Raw genomic sequence first — 18,964 nt, 5'->3', positions numbered from 1 at the left:
AGAAGTTGCAGGAAGCTGTTGTCGAGTTGAGAGTACAGTGGAGTGGAGTGTGGAGTTGAGAGTTGAAGCAAGAGAGTGAAGCAGCATAGTGTGGTGAGGGAGTATTTCCCCTGACTGCTGCAAGAGTTTTAGGAAAGTAGCTCAGACAGCAGCCCATTCCTGATATGTAAAAGGAATTAGTACTTCTGAGAGTGGAGCCTAGTTATGAGAAACCCCATCTCAACAAAACGGGTCACGGGATACCTAACTCTCCTAAGAAACAGATAGGAACCAGACTGAAGCCAGAGATTAGCACAGCAGCAGAGAGATAAACCAACGCATTCACATTTACCTCCCATTTACCCTTCGCCTGCTGGAGCCAAAAGAAAGATCAAGTATTGTTTGGATGACACAAGTTTATTACAAGTTTATTCAAGTAAAAATCATTGAACTTTACCAAGTCTGGACTCTACATTCTCCACCAACTATAACTCCTTTGTTGCTATGGAGTCTAACCCCACGGAACGACAGTTTCCAGGTACAGTAGATGCACTGTGACACAAACTATTAGGACCACTCGGCATTCCTAAACACTGGGACTTGACTGTGCACACATTTTCACTATTCAGTATGTGCTAAACACTTTTGCAAATGCATCTCAGTTTTTTTGTGGAAAAATTGAGTTTAGTAAAATCTGAGAGCAGAAAACCGGCATAAAGGGCTTCATAAATCCCCCCCCCCCCCCCGATATTCTTAAAGGGGTTCTCCAGAAGCCCTGCAATTCAGCACCCTAAACTGCTCTTGTGAGTACCAGATCTCCTTTCACACAGTTACCACGACTTCTCCATATAAGCAGCTGTACCTAAGACAAAAATTTGTGTCATTCAGTGCTATGCGGGTCAATGGCACTAACTGCAGTTCTTAAGTCATCAATATTAAAAGTACCACTGAGTTTTCATAAAACCATTGATAAGTCAAAGCCACATATCAAAGGCGAGTGCAGAGACCCCCACCAATCGCTAGAACGAGGAGAGAGAAGTGCTCATATATCGCTCCCTCTGCTCACTGCAGTGAGGAGAAAGAACGCAAAATGTGAATCCTCTCGCCTCATTCTAGGGATCGGTGGGTATCTTGATGACCCTTTAAGCGAAGCTCTCACCTCTCCTGACTTGTCTGTTTTAGTACATATCTGCAATCTTCACAAAATAACTAATTCTACCACCTCTGCTATCCCTCCTAGAAATGTATGAATATATTGATAAGTGGGTGTTATCAGTTGGGGGGTGGGCGTGTCTGTGTACAGTCTGACATTGTCCAATCAGTATCTGACTCTATCGGGACAGACCCCTTTGACAAGGTGAATGCCCAGTTGTTAATGTATTCATACATTTCTTGTAGAAATAACAGAGGACTGACACATACTGTATGTCATTATAAGAAAAGATGCTTCAAATACAGTATATACTACAATACACGACAGGAGTGGAGACAGGTCAATTTAAAGTCCTATATTACCCATTTAAAAATAGTTAGAAGGTTCTTTCCTCAAATGTATTGGCTTGGATATAGAAGTGGCGAGTGAGCAACATGTCCTGTGAACCTTATTAGGCTAATCTCACACAGTTAGGCCCCTTTCACACGAGCGTGACGGATTGGCTCCGGATGCGTTCAGGATGCGTTCAGTCAGTTTTGTCTACGATTGCGTTCAGTTGTTCAATTTTTTCCGTGCGGGTGCAGTGCGTTTTGATGCGTTTTTCACGCTCGTGATAAAAAACTGAAGGTTTACAAACAACATCTCCTAGCAATCATCAGTGAAAAACGCATCGCACCCGCACTTGCTTAAGGATGCAATGCGTTTTTCACGCAGCCCCATTCAGGTCTATGGGGCCAGGACTGCGTGAATAAACAGAATATAGAACATGCTGCGATTTTCACGCAACGCAGAACTGATGCGTGAAAAACAACGCTCATGTACACAGACCCATTGAAATGAATGGGTCAGGATTCAGTGCGGGTGCTATGTGTTCTCGTGTGAAAGGGGCCTTAGTGTTTGGTCACTGTTTGGTCAGGGATTTCCCTCAGAACTCATTCAGACAACCGTATATTTGTGTCTGCAATTTTGCGGATCGGATGCAAGCCCATTCATATCAACGGGGCCCGCAAAACATGCAAACAATACACCGTATGCTGTCTGCATCCGTACTTCCGTTCCGCACTTGCGGACAAGAATAGGTATTTCTATCATAGGGCTGGCCGATTAGTTCTGCAAAATGCGGAATGCACGCGGCTGGCATCCGTGTTTTGCAGATTCACAATATGTGGACAGCAAAACAGACACGCAGGGGCGTAACTACCATAGCGGCAGACCATGCAACTGCTATGGGGCCCAGGGCAAGAGGGGGCCCAGTCTTAGTTGGGATTATCTCTTCTTCTACTGGAGGTGAAAACTTGGTCAGGACACTACCCTCTAAAGGAACAACTTTTAGCAAATGAGGGCATGGAAAAATGTCCCAAGGGTCATTGAAAAGGGTTTAGGCAGAAACGCTTCTGTCCTGTGTGGGGGGGGGGTCTAGTTTGATCCTTGCTATGGTGCTCTTACTTCTCTATGTACGCCACTGCAGACACAGTTGTCTGAATGAGCCCTTACTGTGACCAGGAGTGTAGCCTACACAGAGATAAGATAGAATGGGAAGATCTGCACCTGTTCTGTGTTCTTGACCAGCACCTGGTTTAGGCTCACAATCACTGATGGAAATCACTGATCAAACACTGACCATGTGAGAGCGGCCTTACTCCCTTGACGGCCAATCAGTCACAAGAAAGGAAGTGGCTGATCAGGATACAGTCAGCTGCTCTATATCTCTGCATGGAAAGTGGCTGCCCAGGGTCCTACCCTCACCATTGGGCATTGATAGCATATCCTACAGTACTTAGTGTGAAAATGCCTCTATAGTGAAGCGCCATAGTTGTAACTACTGCATAGCCGATTGTCACTGACGTAAAACAGAATATTAATGGAAAGGTGGGTAGGTAATAGAAACCAATGTTTCCATTTTCAGTGGTCCTTAGGAACTGGACAGCAGTAAACTAAATTGTTGTGGGCAACAACCAGTTTTGAAAAATTCCCTCCATTGTGCTTCAGGGCAATTGTTGAGCACTCTCCCCTGTCAGTGATTTATATTCTATACTTATTAATATTAATGGGAAAAGCTCCAGACCCACTATACGTATATAAAACATCCATGAGCATGCATTATATCACCCGAGAATGTGTCTTACCGGATATCCTGTGGAAGATGATTGGGATGGGCTCTGTAGTCACTAACACATCTTCATCATTTTCTGAACTGGACACATAAGTATTATCTGCAGATAAAAAAAAACTATTTTCAAAACCTGTAAAACATACATATATTTTCTCCCTCAGCCTTGGAGCTACATAACTTTTACGTGAATCATACGCCAAGAATTAGCACAATGGACACACAAATTCAGCTCGGCTAGAAGACCAAAAGAACAAGTAAAATTGGGTTATTTGTCATGAACAGGATCTGACAGGCATCAAATTATCAGACAATCTGGATTATCCGGTTATTTATAAGAATGAATTCACATTTCACATACATATGTACAAAGATCAGGTTTAGGAGATTTGGCCAGCGACCCGAAACCATGAGATTCTGCCAATCGTGCATTGTTTCCTAGTCTCCACTGACCAGGAGCACATTAGAGAAGAAGCTCAGCAAGACAAGACGTCTGCACCAAAGCATTTAAAAAGGAGGCACCAAGTTTATACTTGTGATATGTGCATAAAAATAAAGGATAAATAAAAGGGTGGATTTCAGGGAAAGATATGGAAAACCCCAAAACGAGCCTTGTTCCAACTAGGGTTGGGCCATGACTACAGGGATGCAACCCATAAGATAGCTTTTTAGTTTTCTTATTTTGCATTAAATATTCTACAATTAATGTATTATCTAAGGCTACATTCACAAGATGGCCATTAAAAAAGACTCAGTGGCAGTTATTTATGGCTATTCTGCATGTGTATCCTTTTTCTCATGGTTTATCCGTTTTTAACAGCCGTTTTACATAGTTTTTCTTTTTTTTAACCACCGTGAAAAACATAATTTTTTTTTTTTAGCATCCCAACACCTGCAATACCCTCAGTACACCCCCACACTGTCCCCAGTATCTATAATGGCTCCTATGTAGTGCTCCCAGTCTCCATAATGGCTCCAGTATATATAAGGCCCCACACAGTGCCCCTTGTATATAAAATGCCACCAACAGTACCCCCCTGTATATAAAATACCCCCAATAGTGCCAGCCTGTATATAAAATTAACCCAAATAGTGCCCCTTGTATATAATATGGCCCCCAATAGTATTCCCTTAGTATAAAAAAAAAAAGACCCCAATAGTGCCCCCAGTATAAATAAGCCCCCCTTCCATAGCGGCACCAATTTTGCTGGGTATAGAAAGAATACCTCATGCACTTGAACGCGCTGACACTCTCTGCACTGACAGGACTTGACGCTCCCTGCCTGATGATGTCACATGTGATGTGCCTCTTCTCCAAGTGGATGACATGAGTATTTTTTATTTTATTTTAACCCCTGAAAGGCACTTGCAAACTAGTTTGTAACAATCGTTAGACCGGTGCACACTGTCTATATGGGTGTTAAAAACTGGTCAATTGATTTCAGTGGAGTCCGTCTGGCCATGAAAAATAGGACATGTTCTATTTTCTGATGGCCACTATTCACTGGACATGTGAATAGCCCCATAAACTTTGATTGGTTCTAAAAACACGGTCATTACGTAAACTACCGTCACACAGCTGTTTTTCACAGCCGTCATGTGAATGTAGCCTACACTAGACCAGTTCTAGCATTCTTTAGCCTTTCCATAACCTAATTTACACTTCAACTACTGGGAAGGAATAACCTACTGGATAGCTTTGCTTCACCCCTATATTTAATCACTCGCCCACTCATGCCTCCTGCACCTCAAAAACACTGTTAGAATTCACCCCTTCCTCACTATGGAAACAACAAAAACTCTGTTGTCCTGATCCATTCTCGTCTTGATTACTGTAACTCATTACTGCACAATCTTCCCTTCACTAAACTCCAATCCATCATGAACGCAGCAGCCAGGCTCATCTACCTGTTCAGTCGCCACTTCAATGCCTCCGCCCTGTGCCAGTCATTGCAGTCATATCAGTAAGATAAGAACTGAGCTATAATGAGTGTTCATAAGGTCAGAGAGCAGAGATAAGGAGTCTGTTTGCTCCTGGTCTGACGGAAAAGACAGAAAATCCAAAGGGTGCTTCTAGAGCAGTGTTTCCCAACCAGTGTGCCTCCAACTGTTGCAAAACTGCAACTCCCAGCATGCCCGGACAGCATTTGGCTGTGCAGCATGCTGGGAGTTGTAGTTTTGAAACAGCTGGAGGCACACTGGTTGGGAAACACTGTTCTAGAGCATCTCAGCTCTGTACAGAAAAAAGGATGCCATATTTTTTTTTAATAAAGACCAATTAAAAAAATTATTTTTAGCTCAAAATAAGTACAATGGAATAGTAAAAAAAAATTGCCCCCAAAAGGTGTACATATCCTTTAAGACTAACATCCTTCGTAATCTCAATCTCTCATTCACGTCTCCTAGACTTCTCTTGAGCTGCAGCAGTTCTCTGGAATGCCCTACTCCAGGCAATTATTGTGTTAAGCTGGTCGGACCATTGTACAAAATGAGCATTTTTTACCTTTTGCGTCAATGCTTCCTCCTCCTCATGTAACCTCTTGTGAGCAGGGCCCGCACTCCTCTTGTTTTAATCTCGTTGTAACATCTGATTTTGTTTATACATGAACCCTCTGATTGTAAAGCGCTGCAGAATATGTTGGCGCTATATAAAGGAAGATCTTGCATTTAGAAGCCATTTTTTCAGTTAATGCTAATACTGTATTTTTTGATGGATGCTGATTGTATTTGTGACAGAATGACCCATCATGTTGATGAATGTTAGGGTCAGGATAAATGGCCTCCAACCGCTTTTAATTATACCTGTTCAATAACAGCAGCCAATACTAATAAGTGATGTATGTGTATTTAATAATTAATAATGTATGTTCATAAAGCGAGCATTGGATGAACATACAGAATTGTATTATTATTATTATTATGTTATGCACTTATATAGCGCCACTATTTTCCGCAGCGCTTTACAGACATTAGCATCCAACTGTCCCCAATGGGGCTCACAATCTAAGGTATTGTATCTGAATATAAAATGCATGTGTATGTGCATTTAATAAGCACAGAGAAAGCATTGTATGTACAATACCGTAGCAGGCATTGAACAGTATACAAATATAATAAGCATTTCATATGTACAGTATATAGTATGAATTGTATGTACACATAGAAAGCAATGAATGTATACTGCATTTTGCATTGTATGTGCATATACTGTGGCAGTTATTTGCATTGTATGTGCATATACTGTGGCATTTATTGTATTATAAGCACTGTATGTACATATTGTAAGCACTGCATATACAGTACATATAATATGCACCGTACAAAGTACACAGTACGTATAGTAAATAGTATTTTAGGTGTGCAGCATCCCCCGCGGCGAAGGCAAAGGTTCCCCAGCAAATGGGTTTTACGTGCAATTTTTATATGTATGCTGCAAAAAGATCAAAAATGTGATTTACGGTCTACTTTTATAGCACCCTTCCACCTTCTGGACAAATCATCCTACCACCTCCAATACTGGGCCTGCTGTGCTCCCCAATACTATACTGTAGAAACAGATAAACCCCCTGATAATAGTAGTACCATGCAGATATTGCCCTTCAATAATTATTAGCACACAGTGCCCTAAAATAACTGCGCCCAGCAAATAGTGCCCCTGACACTAATAGTGTAAACATAACGTCCCCCAAAAATAATTGTGGTAAGCTGATACTCTGCCAAGGTGCCCCCACAGTAATAGTGCTCCCAAAAGTCCCACCAATAGGAATTATTCTCTGCTAGAGCACACATGGTAGTAAAAGTGCTCCTACAGTGCCCCCAACATGTCCCCACTGTGCCCAAGAAGTAATAATGCTCCCATAGTGCCCATACTAGTAATCATGCTCCCAGTAGTAATAAAGCCCATCATAATTCCCCCAGTATTAAAAATTCTCCTTATAATGTGCCAGTGCAAAAAATACCCCCTTTTAATGACCCCAGTTGAGCTAATGAGCTAATGTCACCATAGTGCCCCCATAATGTGCCAGTAAGATGTGCCCCCATAGATGCCCCCTAATAATATGCCAGTAACAAGTGCCACCAATAATGTGCCAGTAAGAAGTGCCCCCATAGATGATCCCACAGTGCCCCCCAATAATGTGCCAGTAAGATGTGCCCCATAGATGTCCCCTAATAATGTGCCAGTAACAAGTGCCCCCATAGATGCCCCCTAAACATTTGCCAGTAACAAGTACCCCTTTAGGTGCCCTCCAATCATTTGCCAATAACAAGTGCCCCATAGACCCCCCAATCATGTGCCAGTAACAAGTGCCCCCATAGATGCACCCCAATCATGTTCCAGTAACAAGTGCCCCCATAGATGTCCCCCAATCATGTTCCAGTAACAAGTGCCCCCATAGATGCCCCCCAATCATGTTCCAGTAACAGGTGCCCCCATAGATGCCCCCCAATCTTGTGCCAGTAAGTAGTACCATATAAAAAAATAAACACTTACTTACCTCCATCAGGCTGGCAGCGATACGATGCAGGCCTCTTCCGGCCTGTGTCCCGCGCTGTACGGCTCAGGCGGCGTGATGACGTCATCGCGCCGTCTGCATCGGCCTCTGATATTATGCAGGCCTAGTGCCTGCAGCCTATCAGAGGAAAGGGGAAGGGAGAAGCCCCTCTCTCTCCCCTGCCCCGCCACAGCACAATTATCTGTATCGCTGTCCTGAGGATGGCGATACAGATGACTATGGAGATGAGCGCATCCACAATGAAAGTGTTCATCTCCATGTGCCCCCTCCGCTTCCCCCCACTTGTCACCAGGGCCGCGCCGCCTGGGGCCATCGCATCACTTTGCCTAATTGGCGGTGTGGCACGCCCCCAAGAGCAACTGGACCCGGGCAGCTGCCCCTTTTGCCCCGCGTTAAAGATGGCCCTGCTAATAGCTTTGGTCAGCAAATAACTTTCTGTCTGACTCCTAAGCTCAGCCATGCACATTTCTGGACCTCCTTGTATCTTTTTTTTTTGTACGAAATGCTGATATCTTTCTCTCAGTAGACAATCCACATAGAAGACGATCGTCTGTAACTTTAGTCCAGTCCTGTGAGGACTGGAGCACATGCTTACTCACTCTTCCTCCTGTAACTCACAACTTAGGCCTCATGCACACGACAGTATTTTTTTGCGGGCCGCAAAAAGGGGTTCCGATGTTCCGTGATCCGTGTCCGTTTTTGTTTCCGTGTGTCTTCCTTTTTTTTGGGAGGATCTCCAGACATAAAGGAAAGTTAAAAAAAATCAGTTTGCCATGCAAATGATAGGAAAAAAACGGATGCGGATGACAATCTTGTGTGCCTCCTCGTTTTTTCACTGACCCATTGACTTGAATGGGTCCGCGAACCGTTTTCCGTGAAAAAAATAAGACATGTTATATAAACCATGGATCACGGACGCGGATGACAAATGGTGCATTAGCCGAGTTTTCAACGGACCCATTGAAAGTCAATGGGTCCGCAGAAAATCACAAAAAACGGAACAACAGACACGGAATGAAACAACGGTCGTGTGCATGAGGCCTAACTCATTGAGCTAGGGGCATATCCAGGATCCACACTCAAACTTCCTGTAAGGGCTAAGTCAGAGTTGATTAAAGGGATTCTGCAGTTTGTTTAAACTGATGATCTCTTCTCTGGATAGATCATTAGCATCTGATCGGCGGGGATCCAACACCAGGGACCCCCACCGATCAGCTGTTTGAGACGGAAGCAGCGCTCCAGGAGCGCCACGGCCTTCTCGCTGTTTACCGCAGACCCACTGACGTCACGACTAGTATCAACTAGCGTGGGAGGGGCTAAGCTCTGTTCACTTGAACGTGACATCAGGACTAATATCAAATGGCCTGGGCGCGGCTAAGCTCAATTCAAGTGAACAGAGCTTAGCCCCGCCCAGGCCAGTTGATACTAGTCGTGATGTCACTGGGCCGGCGGTAAACAGCGAGAAGGCCGGGGCGCTGCTGAAGCGACGCTTCCGTCTCAAACAGCTGATCAGTGGGGGTCCCGGGTGTCGGACCACCGCCGATCAGATGCTGATGATCTATCCAGAGGATAGATCATCAGTTTAAACAAATCGCAGAACCCCTTTTACTATATCATTCCTAAACATTATCAACCTGGGTAATATGACATAACATAAATGAACAAAACAATTTGCAAGTACTCCCTGCTCTGGGGTACTGCACATAAATTGCGGTATGCACTGTAACAACACATAAAGTATCTGTTCTTACAATGCTACACCTACGAAACGATAGCAATAGCCTTCGTAATGTAAATGATACATTTATCTCAGGCCAGTCAACAACTTAGACATCCGTCCACGTATTAATTGTTCCTGGAAAACATCTATTGATTGAGCTGGTATCTTGATTATTAGTAGTGTTGATCGTGAATATTCTAATCACAAATTTTTATTGCGAATATCAGCACTCCGAGAATTCATAAAGATGTAGAATTCATGTGCTATATATTCTAGTTATTTTTTTTTTTCATCAGTAACCTCCCTTCTTGCTTTTGGACCAATGAGAAGGCTGCAATGTCTTTGTCAGAGCTTAGCAACATCCCTAGCAACCAATAGGAAAGTTGCCTACCCCTTACTATATAAGAACCTCCCCAGCAGCCAGGTTCTGCTGTGTTTTTGCAGTTCTGAGAGAGAGAGCAGTGACATTGCTGTGCTCTGTGCTTTCATCTGGATCCTATTCCTTATCCAATTACATTAGATAGTTAGCTCATATACAGTGGGGCAAAAAAGTATTTAGTCAGCCACCAATTGTTCAAGTTCTCCCACTTAAAAAGATGAGAGAGGCCTGTAATTTTCATCATCGGTACACTTCAACTATGAGAGACAGAATGGGGGGAAAAAATACAGGAAATCATATGGTAGGACTTCTAATAATTTAACCTCTTCAGGACACATGACGTACCGGTACGGCATGTTGTCCTGGTACTTAAGGACACAAGACGTACCGGTACGTCATGTGTATTTCCGATCACCGCTGCCCGGCTAAAGGCACCTTGGCTAAATGCGTGGGGGGGGTCCCGTGACCTGCGATTTGCATTTTTTACCTGCGGTTGCGGCGGTGGCGGGCGGTGCCATTGGGTCCCCATGCGGCTGTAGGGGGGACCCGATGGCATGAAAGGCAGCGCGATGCCTAAGGAAGGCATCGCACTGACTTCTGGTGACGAGCCTGTGAGATCCAGCCCCCTGGATCTCACAGGCTGGAAGCTGTATGAGTAATACTCACTGTATTACTCATACAGCCTATGCATTCCAATACAGAAGTATTGGAATGCATTGTAAAGGGATTAGACCCCCAAAAGTTCAAGTCCCAAAGTGCAACAAAAAATAAAGTTAAAAAAAAGTTTAAAAAATAAAGTTTTCCCCCAAAAAATTTAAAGTTTCAAGTAAAAATAAACAAAAATGTCATCTTCTCCAAATAAAGTAAAAAAAAATTGGAAAAAAATAGGGGGGAAAAAAAAGTATACATATTAGGTATAGCCACGTCCGTATCGACCGGCTCTATAAACATATCACATGACCTAACCCCTCAGATGAACACCGTAAAAAATTAAAAATAAAAACTGTGCTAAATAAACAATTTTTTTGTCACCTTACATCACAAAAAGTACACCAGCAAGCGATCAAAAAGGCGTTTGCCCACCAAAATAGTACCAATCTAACTGTCACCTCATCCCGCTAAAAATGAGCCTCTACCTGAGACAATCTCCCCAAAAATAAAAATAAACTATGGCTTAGAATATGGAGACACTAAAACATAATTTTTTTTGTTTTAAAAAAGCTGTTATTGTGTAAAACTTACATAAATAAATAAATAAAAAGTATACATATTAGGTATCGCCGCATCCGTATCGACCGTCTCTATAAAAATATCACATGACCTAACCCCTCAGATGAACACTGCAAAAAAAAAAAAAAAAAAACTGTGCTAAATAAACCATTTTGGTCACCTAACATCACAAAAAGTGTAATAGCAAGCGATCAAAAAGTCATATGCACCCCAAAATAGTGCTAATCAAACCATCATCTCATCCCGCAAAAAATGAGACCCTACCTAAGATAATCTCATACGGGGTGTTTCTGTGAACTACAGAATCAGGGCCATAAATATTGAGTTTGGTTTGGCTGTTAACCCTTGCTTTGTTACTCGAAAAAAATTATTAAAATAAAAAATCTGCCAAAAAAGTGAAATTTAGAAATTGTATCTCTATTTTCCATTAATTCTTGTGAAACACCTAAAGGGTTAACAAAGTTTGTAATCAGTTTTGAATACCTTGAGGGGTGTAGTTTCTAGAATGGGGTCATTTTTGGGTGATTTCTATTATGTAAGCCTCGCAAAGTGACTTCAGACCTGAACTGGTCCCTAAAGATTTGCTTCTAAACTTCTAAGCCTTGTAACATCCCCAAAATATCATTCCCAAAATGATCCAAACATGAAGTAGACATATGGGGAATAGTAATAACTATTTTTGGAGGTATTACTATGTATTATAGAAGTAGAGAAATTGAAACTTGGAAATTTGCAATTTTTTCAAAATTTATGGTAAATTTGGTATTTTTTTATAAATAAATTTTTATTTTTTTACTTCATTTTACCAGTGTTATGAAGTACAATATGTGACGAAAAAACAATCCCAGAATGGCCTGGATAAGTCAAAGTGTTTTAAAGTTATCACCACTTAAAGTGACACTGGTCAGATTTGCAAATAATTGCCTGGTCCTTAAGGTGAAATAAGGCTGTCCCAAAGGGGACAAAGGGGTTAATTGGTAAATTCCTCGGTAAAAAAAGTATTTGGTCACCTACAAACAAGCAAGCTTTCTGGCTCTCACAGACCTGTAACTTCTTCTTTAAGAGGCTCCTCTGTCCTCCACTCGTTACCTGTATTAATTGCACCTGTTTGAACTTGTTATCAGTATAAAAGACACCTGTCCACAACCTCAAACAGTCGCACTCCAAACTCCACTATGGCCAAGACCAAAGAGCTGTCGAAGGACACCAGAAACAATTGGAGACCTGCACCAGGCTGGGGAGACTGAATCTGCAATAGGCAAGCAGCTTGGTGTGAAGAAATCAACTGTGGGAGCAATTATTAGAAAATGGAAGACATACAAGACAACTGATAATCTCCTTTGATCTGCAAGATCTCAACCCGTGGGGTCAAAATGATCACAAGAACGGTGAGCAAAAATCCCAAAACCACACGGGGGGACCAAAGTAACAAAGGCTACCATCAGTAACACACTACGCCGTCAGGGACTTAAATCCTGCAGTGCCAGACGCGTCCCCCTGCTTAAGCCAGTACATGTCCAGGCCCGTCTGAAGTTTGCTAGAGAGCATTTGGATGATCCAGAAGAGGATTGGGAGAATGTCATATGGTCAGATGAAACCATATGAACTGATTTGTGTAAACTACTGATTTGTGTAAAGGAAAGAATGAATGGGGCCATGTATCGTGAGATTTTGAGTGAAAACCTCCTTCCTTCAGCAAGGGCATTGAAGATGAAACATGGCTGGGTCTTTCAGCATGACAATGATCCTAAACACAAATGCTTTGTAAGAAGCATTTCAAGGTGTCGGAGTGGCCTAGCCAGTCTCCAGATCTCAACCCCATAAAAATCCTTTGGAGGGTGTTGAAAGTGTTGCCCAGCGACAGCCCCAAAACATCACTGCTCTAGAGATCTGCATGGAGGAATGGGCCAAAATACCAGCAACAGTGTGTGAAAACATTTGATCTCTGTCATTGCCAACTAAGGGTATATAAAAAAGTATTGAGATGAACTTTTGTTATTGACCAAATACTTATTTTCCACCATAATTTGCAAATAAATTCTTAAAAAATCAGACAATGTGATTTTCTGGATTTTTTTTTCTCATTATGTCTCTCATAGTTGAGGTATACCTATGATGAAAATTACAGGCCTCTATCATCTTTTTAATTGGTAGAACTTGCACAATTGGTGGCTGACTAAATACTATTTTGCCCCACTGTATATAATACAAATAGTTAGTGGGAGATAGTCAGTGTAGGTTAGATAGTGATATAGGGATATAGTGCAGGGTGTTAGGTAGTGTGATAGGAATTACTGTTTCTCTGCTGTCCATACAATACATGCTACAGACATAGTGCTGTGATGTCACAACAATACTTAGTGCACCAATCAGTAATATCTACTCAGACCTGATAAAATGTGAAGTTGCATTTATTGTGCAAAAAATATGCGCATCATTAGTGCCGATTTGCGCAATCACAAAAATAATGACAGGAGATCATGAATTCTAGAATTCATTAATTTATTGCGACTATTATGTGAACAATTCGCGAAATATCGCAAAAACAAATATTGCCTATGCCGCTCATCACTAACTATTAGCACACTACACAGATCCCAGCATTTTATCATCTATATGCCTTACATTACTACAGTGTAATCAATACATATGCAAACATTCTATTAATTTTGAATTTGGAAATAAAATATGTACCCAACCTCAGTCTATTGCAAGGAAATCACCTGTTTCTTCCATTCTTCTGGATCTTCCATTGAATAAATTTAACAAAAAGTAGTAGTCGAGAAAAAGGGGCAAAGACACTACCCTATTAGGAGTGGACCAAAATGAATGCTGTCTGCCTTTCAGATGTACAACTGCATCTATTATTTTGACCAGCCAGCCATCCAGCTACTGAGATTGATTGGAAAGCCAACCCAGGACTTTTTGATTATTATGGGCCATGTGTGACTAGAGCATTGTTATGGGGCGGAGTGGTATTGCCATTTCTACACCCTGCTACTCTCTTTAATCGCTAACCACAAAGTCATCTGTGTATTGATTCCAGGTTCTTTGTCACTGTGCATTGATAATGTTGCTATGAAATTGTTTTGTTAATGTAATGTGCCTGGTTCACCAGCAGGTGGCAGTGGATATATGGCAGTGAGATCTTTAGATAGAATGGAACTTACCATTCCATTGTCCCCCTTTTAGGCAGAAGTTGGCTAGTACCATTTCCTACCAAGGGAGGGGCAGCAGGAAGTGTCTAGTCAGTCTAAGATGTAGCAGCGATGGGAGGCTCCCCTCCTGCAGCAGAAGTCTCTCCAGAGGGAAGCAGCTTATAGAACACCATGCCTTCTTACAGATTTACAGAGCATTGTTATGAGGGAGTCAACAGCCAAAGTCACCCCACTCCAGAGATACCAGTACAGTCCTAAAGTCCAGCTGCCAGAATAGAGACAAGTTTAGCACAGCAGAGAGAGAAAGCAGAGTACTCAAGTTTGCCTGCCAGTTTATGCCAAAGCCTGCTGTAACCAAGAGAAAGCCTGAATATTGTCTGGATACAAGTTGATGCAACTGTTGAACTTTACTAAAGCCTGGACTCAACTTATTCCCCACCTCCACTATTACTCATCCCCTTTATTGCTTTGGAGCCAAACCCTGGGGAGCAATGGTATCCAGGTAGGAGCACCGTGATACATACAGAGACTGTTAGGGGTGCACCACACCACTCAGTGTTTCGATAAACCTGAGACACGATCAGCCCCTGATTGCGTGCCTAAGGTTCTGCAGAGAGACTTTAGAGAGACAAAGAGAAGGAGTACTACAATCTTCATCATTGCTGTTGGCCAATGTGTTGTTATTGGGGAAGGAATTACACTGTGATATGCTTAGAACTGCCCCTTGCTATTGCTGGATGTACTATTATTCCTATTCTGCACTCCAGTAAAGAGGAACTTATTTACTGATATCAACTGGCCTGGTTACAGGCTCCTCCATTATATGCTGGCCACTTAATCCACACTCCTGCCTTACACTTTAAATAAAGTGGTGTCACGGCCATGGCTATGACCGTGACTCTCTATCCGCATGCGGTTGCCTGCGGTTTCGTGTCGGTTAAAACCACAGGTGAGGGCCGCTGGCTTGTGGCCTAACTTGTGGTTGCCGCGGGCAACCCGGTTCTCATGTGTATGTGCAGCAGCAGTCTCAGCGTGGCTAGGCAGCGTGCTGCAGTGGCATGCGGTCTCACCTGACTGCTATTATGTTAGGTGTGTGTGTGGTGTGCACTGTGTTTTATGTTTTGTGTGCACTCCCCCTTATATGTGTGTTTTCCCTTCTGTGTACTGGAAGGGTTAACTTCCTTCCCAGTGTGTGTGTATGATGTCACTGGGTGTGGTTGACCAGTGGGTGTGGCCTTTGGGCCTATATAACCTCTCTCTGTGGCAGGGCTCAGTAGGTTGCTGCAGCCTTGCTAGCTGGAGCAGCCTCCTGTGTTTTTCCATCTGCCTGTGAGAGCCACCACTGTGGTCATAAGATTTAAGTTAAGGTTTCATGTATGCCTATGTCTTTATGTGTGTGTTGTTGGTGGATGTTGTCTGTTGGGACTTTCACATGTCTTTGTGCAGCATACGGTTCTGGATCCTTGTCTCTTTAGGGATCCAGTCAGCAGGGCTGTGGCAGGTTGGTGAACTTCTGTTCGCCTGCCATTTCCGTGTTGCTGTTTCTGTCCCCCTTTTCCCAACAGCTTGGCCATTGAGGCTCCTGCTCCTCCGTGTCAAGGAGGAGTAGGTTGCCTTACCCAGCTCCTAGCTCAGGGATCTGCGGAGGGTAAGATAGGGCTCCGAGGTTCCTGCGCATGGGCCCTCCTACCCTAAAGGTCGGCCCATGCAGGTTAGGAGTTAGGGTCAGGGTAGGGATGCTGTAGGAGGTGACCTGCTCCCTATCCTGTGGCCTCATGGCCGAGTAGCCATTATAACACCTGGCATCTCACGGCTGAGGGTTTCCCCCATCCTCAGCCGTGACAAGTGGACCCCAATCACCACTAGGCAGGAACATAAGACCATAGTGTTCCTCTAGGCAAGAAAGGGTATGCCCTCCAGTCACTGTTTGGCACCAGGGAGAGCCAGAAAGATGGAATTGCCACTGTGAGTACTTCCACAACCACGGCAAAAAAAACACCTCTCCCATACTTCTCTAGAACACTGTTATGGGGGTATCTGTGGTTAGCAAACCGTTATGGTGCATCCATGCCTAGCATACTGTTATGGGGGTACACGTTGCCACAAATTATCGAGGTATATGTTGTTGGCCCATTATTATGGCTCAGGTGTCATTGTACTGTAAATGTTTTTGGTGTGATGGCTGTCTTTCCTGTAATCCATAAGTGAATTTTCATACTTCACATATTCATAACTTAATTTCTACTTGACTACAGCACTCTGCCATTGTACAGAGTAGAACATGACTATGGGGAAATCTTCAAGTTCTCAGTTGCTCATCTCGTTCAACACAATAAAACGGCTCATGGTCACGAAGCACTGGATATTAATAAGAATCTAGACACGTCCTGACTTTTATATTGTTTTCTAGAAATGCTAATCTAGTTTTAAAGGCAGCCTGTACCAGTACAGGATCAAACACAAGCAATTTAGATCCAAAATGTGCCAGCATGTCAACTAATGAAACCCAAAGTCCCAGTTAGGGCTAATTGGCAGTCAAGGGATGGGAAATCAGAGCTCTAAAAATGCCTCTTCCCTCTATTTTTCTTCAGCCATTTACCAAAAATGAAAATATTCGCTACATACATTTACTTCCCTACTGGCAAGTTTGGCTGTTTAGCAGTGACTTAGTTCAGTTTAGTATTTCTAGACTGGAATAGTACATTCCAGTTTAGCTCCCCCCCCCCCCCGTAAGGAGGTGTGGAATGTTCCCACATCCTGCCTCATGGATGGGGAAGGAAGTTCAGTTAGTGTGCCAGCCACCCCGGCTAGGGGAAGGCTGTGCAAGTAAGAGCTCCCAGATATAGGGATCCAAGCCAGCATCTTGTCAAAAGATCGCCATTCCCAGTCTGAGCCCTTCAGCCTCAGCTGGTAGAAAGCAAGCAGCCACCTCCAGAACTCCAGGAAGAAGCATACCCTGTGAGCACAACTGTGAGTAACGTCCAGAGACCAGGAGAAGCCAAATTCCTCCTCAGCTAGTCAGTCCCCAACACAGCAGAAGACAGATAGCGCAGAAGATATAGATTCCTGCCACATTACAGAGCCACAAGCAGACTACTTATCCTGCAAGAGAGCTCCAGGCACATGATAGAAGCAGAAGATAGATTCCTGCCACACATTGGCAATACCTGCTGGGACTTCAGACCATTGCTGTATCTCACAAGGACTACTGCTGCATCAAGTAAAGACCAGTTTGAATTATATTCCAAGTCTGGATCTCAATTATTACTACTAAATCTCTCAATTACTCCTACTAGCAACACACTCATTTTATTGCAAGTGAGCCAGGATCCAGGAGTCCAGCCGTACCCAGGTAGGAGACACCGTTGACATTATACCCACTACTATACAGAGACATTACCCCACTCTGGCATTCCTAACCTGGTACGTGAGTTGCAACATCTTAAAGGGCCCTGAGACTGTACCCTGCGCACGCTGCAATCGGCGTCACAAACAAAACTATTAACTATCATTTACACCTGACCCAGTCATTGCATATTATAGCATCAGAGTGCATTATTCCAATCCAGCTTACTGCATCTGGAAAATCTTTTCAAAATATTAATTTTGCATTTATGGTAAATGTCTGGTTGTTTTTTTGAGGAAAAACTTACCTGGGCTAATATAGCGGGGAACTTTTTCTCAATCCAACCTTAAAGGAACCCCAATAGGATAACCCCTATCCATATGTCCTATAAGTGCATATATGAATATATATAAACCTGAGCAGCTACTCTCGCTCGGAGGCATTCTGTCCACCCATGTGATAATTGAATGGCTGCATGTAATACTACTGTACCTTTCCCCTATGGTCCCTTTCACACAAGCAAGTTTTCCGCGCGGGTGCAATGAGTGACGTGAACGCATAGCACCCGCACTGAATCCTGACCCATTCATTACAATGGGTCTGTGTACATATTTTTTTTTACGCATCACTTCTGCGTTGTGTGAAAATTGCAGCATGTTCTATATTCTGGGTTTTTCACGCAGCCCTGGCCCCAGTGAATGGGGCTTCATTAATAACGCATCGCATCCGCAAGCAAGTGCAGATGCAATGCCTTTTTCACTAAAGGTTGCTAAGAGATGTTGAACCTTTAGTTTTTTATCATGCACGTGAAAAATGAATCAAAACGCATTGTACCCGCGCGGAAAAAACTGAACAACTGAATGCAATCGCAGACAAAATTGCATCCTGAATGCATCCGGACCTAATCCGTCACGCTTGTGTGAAAGATTCCTATATCAGCCAATGCAGGAGAAATAAGCAGCCGATGACAACCCCCCCTCGCAAAATCAGTTGTTTGCCTGGGGTCTGAGGAGATAGACACTCATATTAAAGGGGTTCCTTATAATGAGACAATCTGTTTAATATTGCAACGGTGATTTAAGTGGATTATTCGACTTCTAAAAAAATTACAATAAAAATAGCAAATATTATCAAAAACGCTACATGCATCTCCAATCCTCCACCGATCCAGCGTTGGCCGCTCCAATGGTCCCCCTGTTGACAAGCGGCCAGGATGTGATCACTACAGCCAGGCATTATTTTCAGTAGTCACGTTCTGCACATTACATAAAACCACTGAGGTCAGTAATGGGTCACTTCAAGGCCACTTGCAAGCAAATACTGGGAGGCCTCCAAACCATCGATGCTGGATTGACAAGGGATTGGAGAATTGAGT

The 18,964-nt window shown here is 43.1% G+C and overlaps 1 protein-coding gene across 3 annotated transcripts in view; it reads right to left on the bottom strand.

The window, feature by feature from the left end:
* PARP8 (poly(ADP-ribose) polymerase family member 8) overlaps positions 1–18,964 on the bottom strand; it is a 276,892-nt gene that overhangs the window by 155,383 nt on the left and 102,545 nt on the right. For all 3 annotated transcript variants that reach the window (XM_044276222.1, XM_044276223.1, XM_044276224.1), the window contains one exon: positions 3,259–3,345. In XM_044276222.1, coding sequence (XP_044132157.1) covers positions 3,259–3,345 — 87 coding nt within the window. The remainder of the gene's footprint in view (positions 1–3,258; positions 3,346–18,964) is intronic.

Source organism: Bufo gargarizans, chromosome 1 (genome assembly GCF_014858855.1).
Source record: "Bufo gargarizans isolate SCDJY-AF-19 chromosome 1, ASM1485885v1, whole genome shotgun sequence".
NCBI classification, from domain to species: domain Eukaryota; kingdom Metazoa; phylum Chordata; class Amphibia; order Anura; family Bufonidae; genus Bufo; species Bufo gargarizans.
This window is presented reverse-complemented; position numbering and strand designations above follow the sequence as displayed.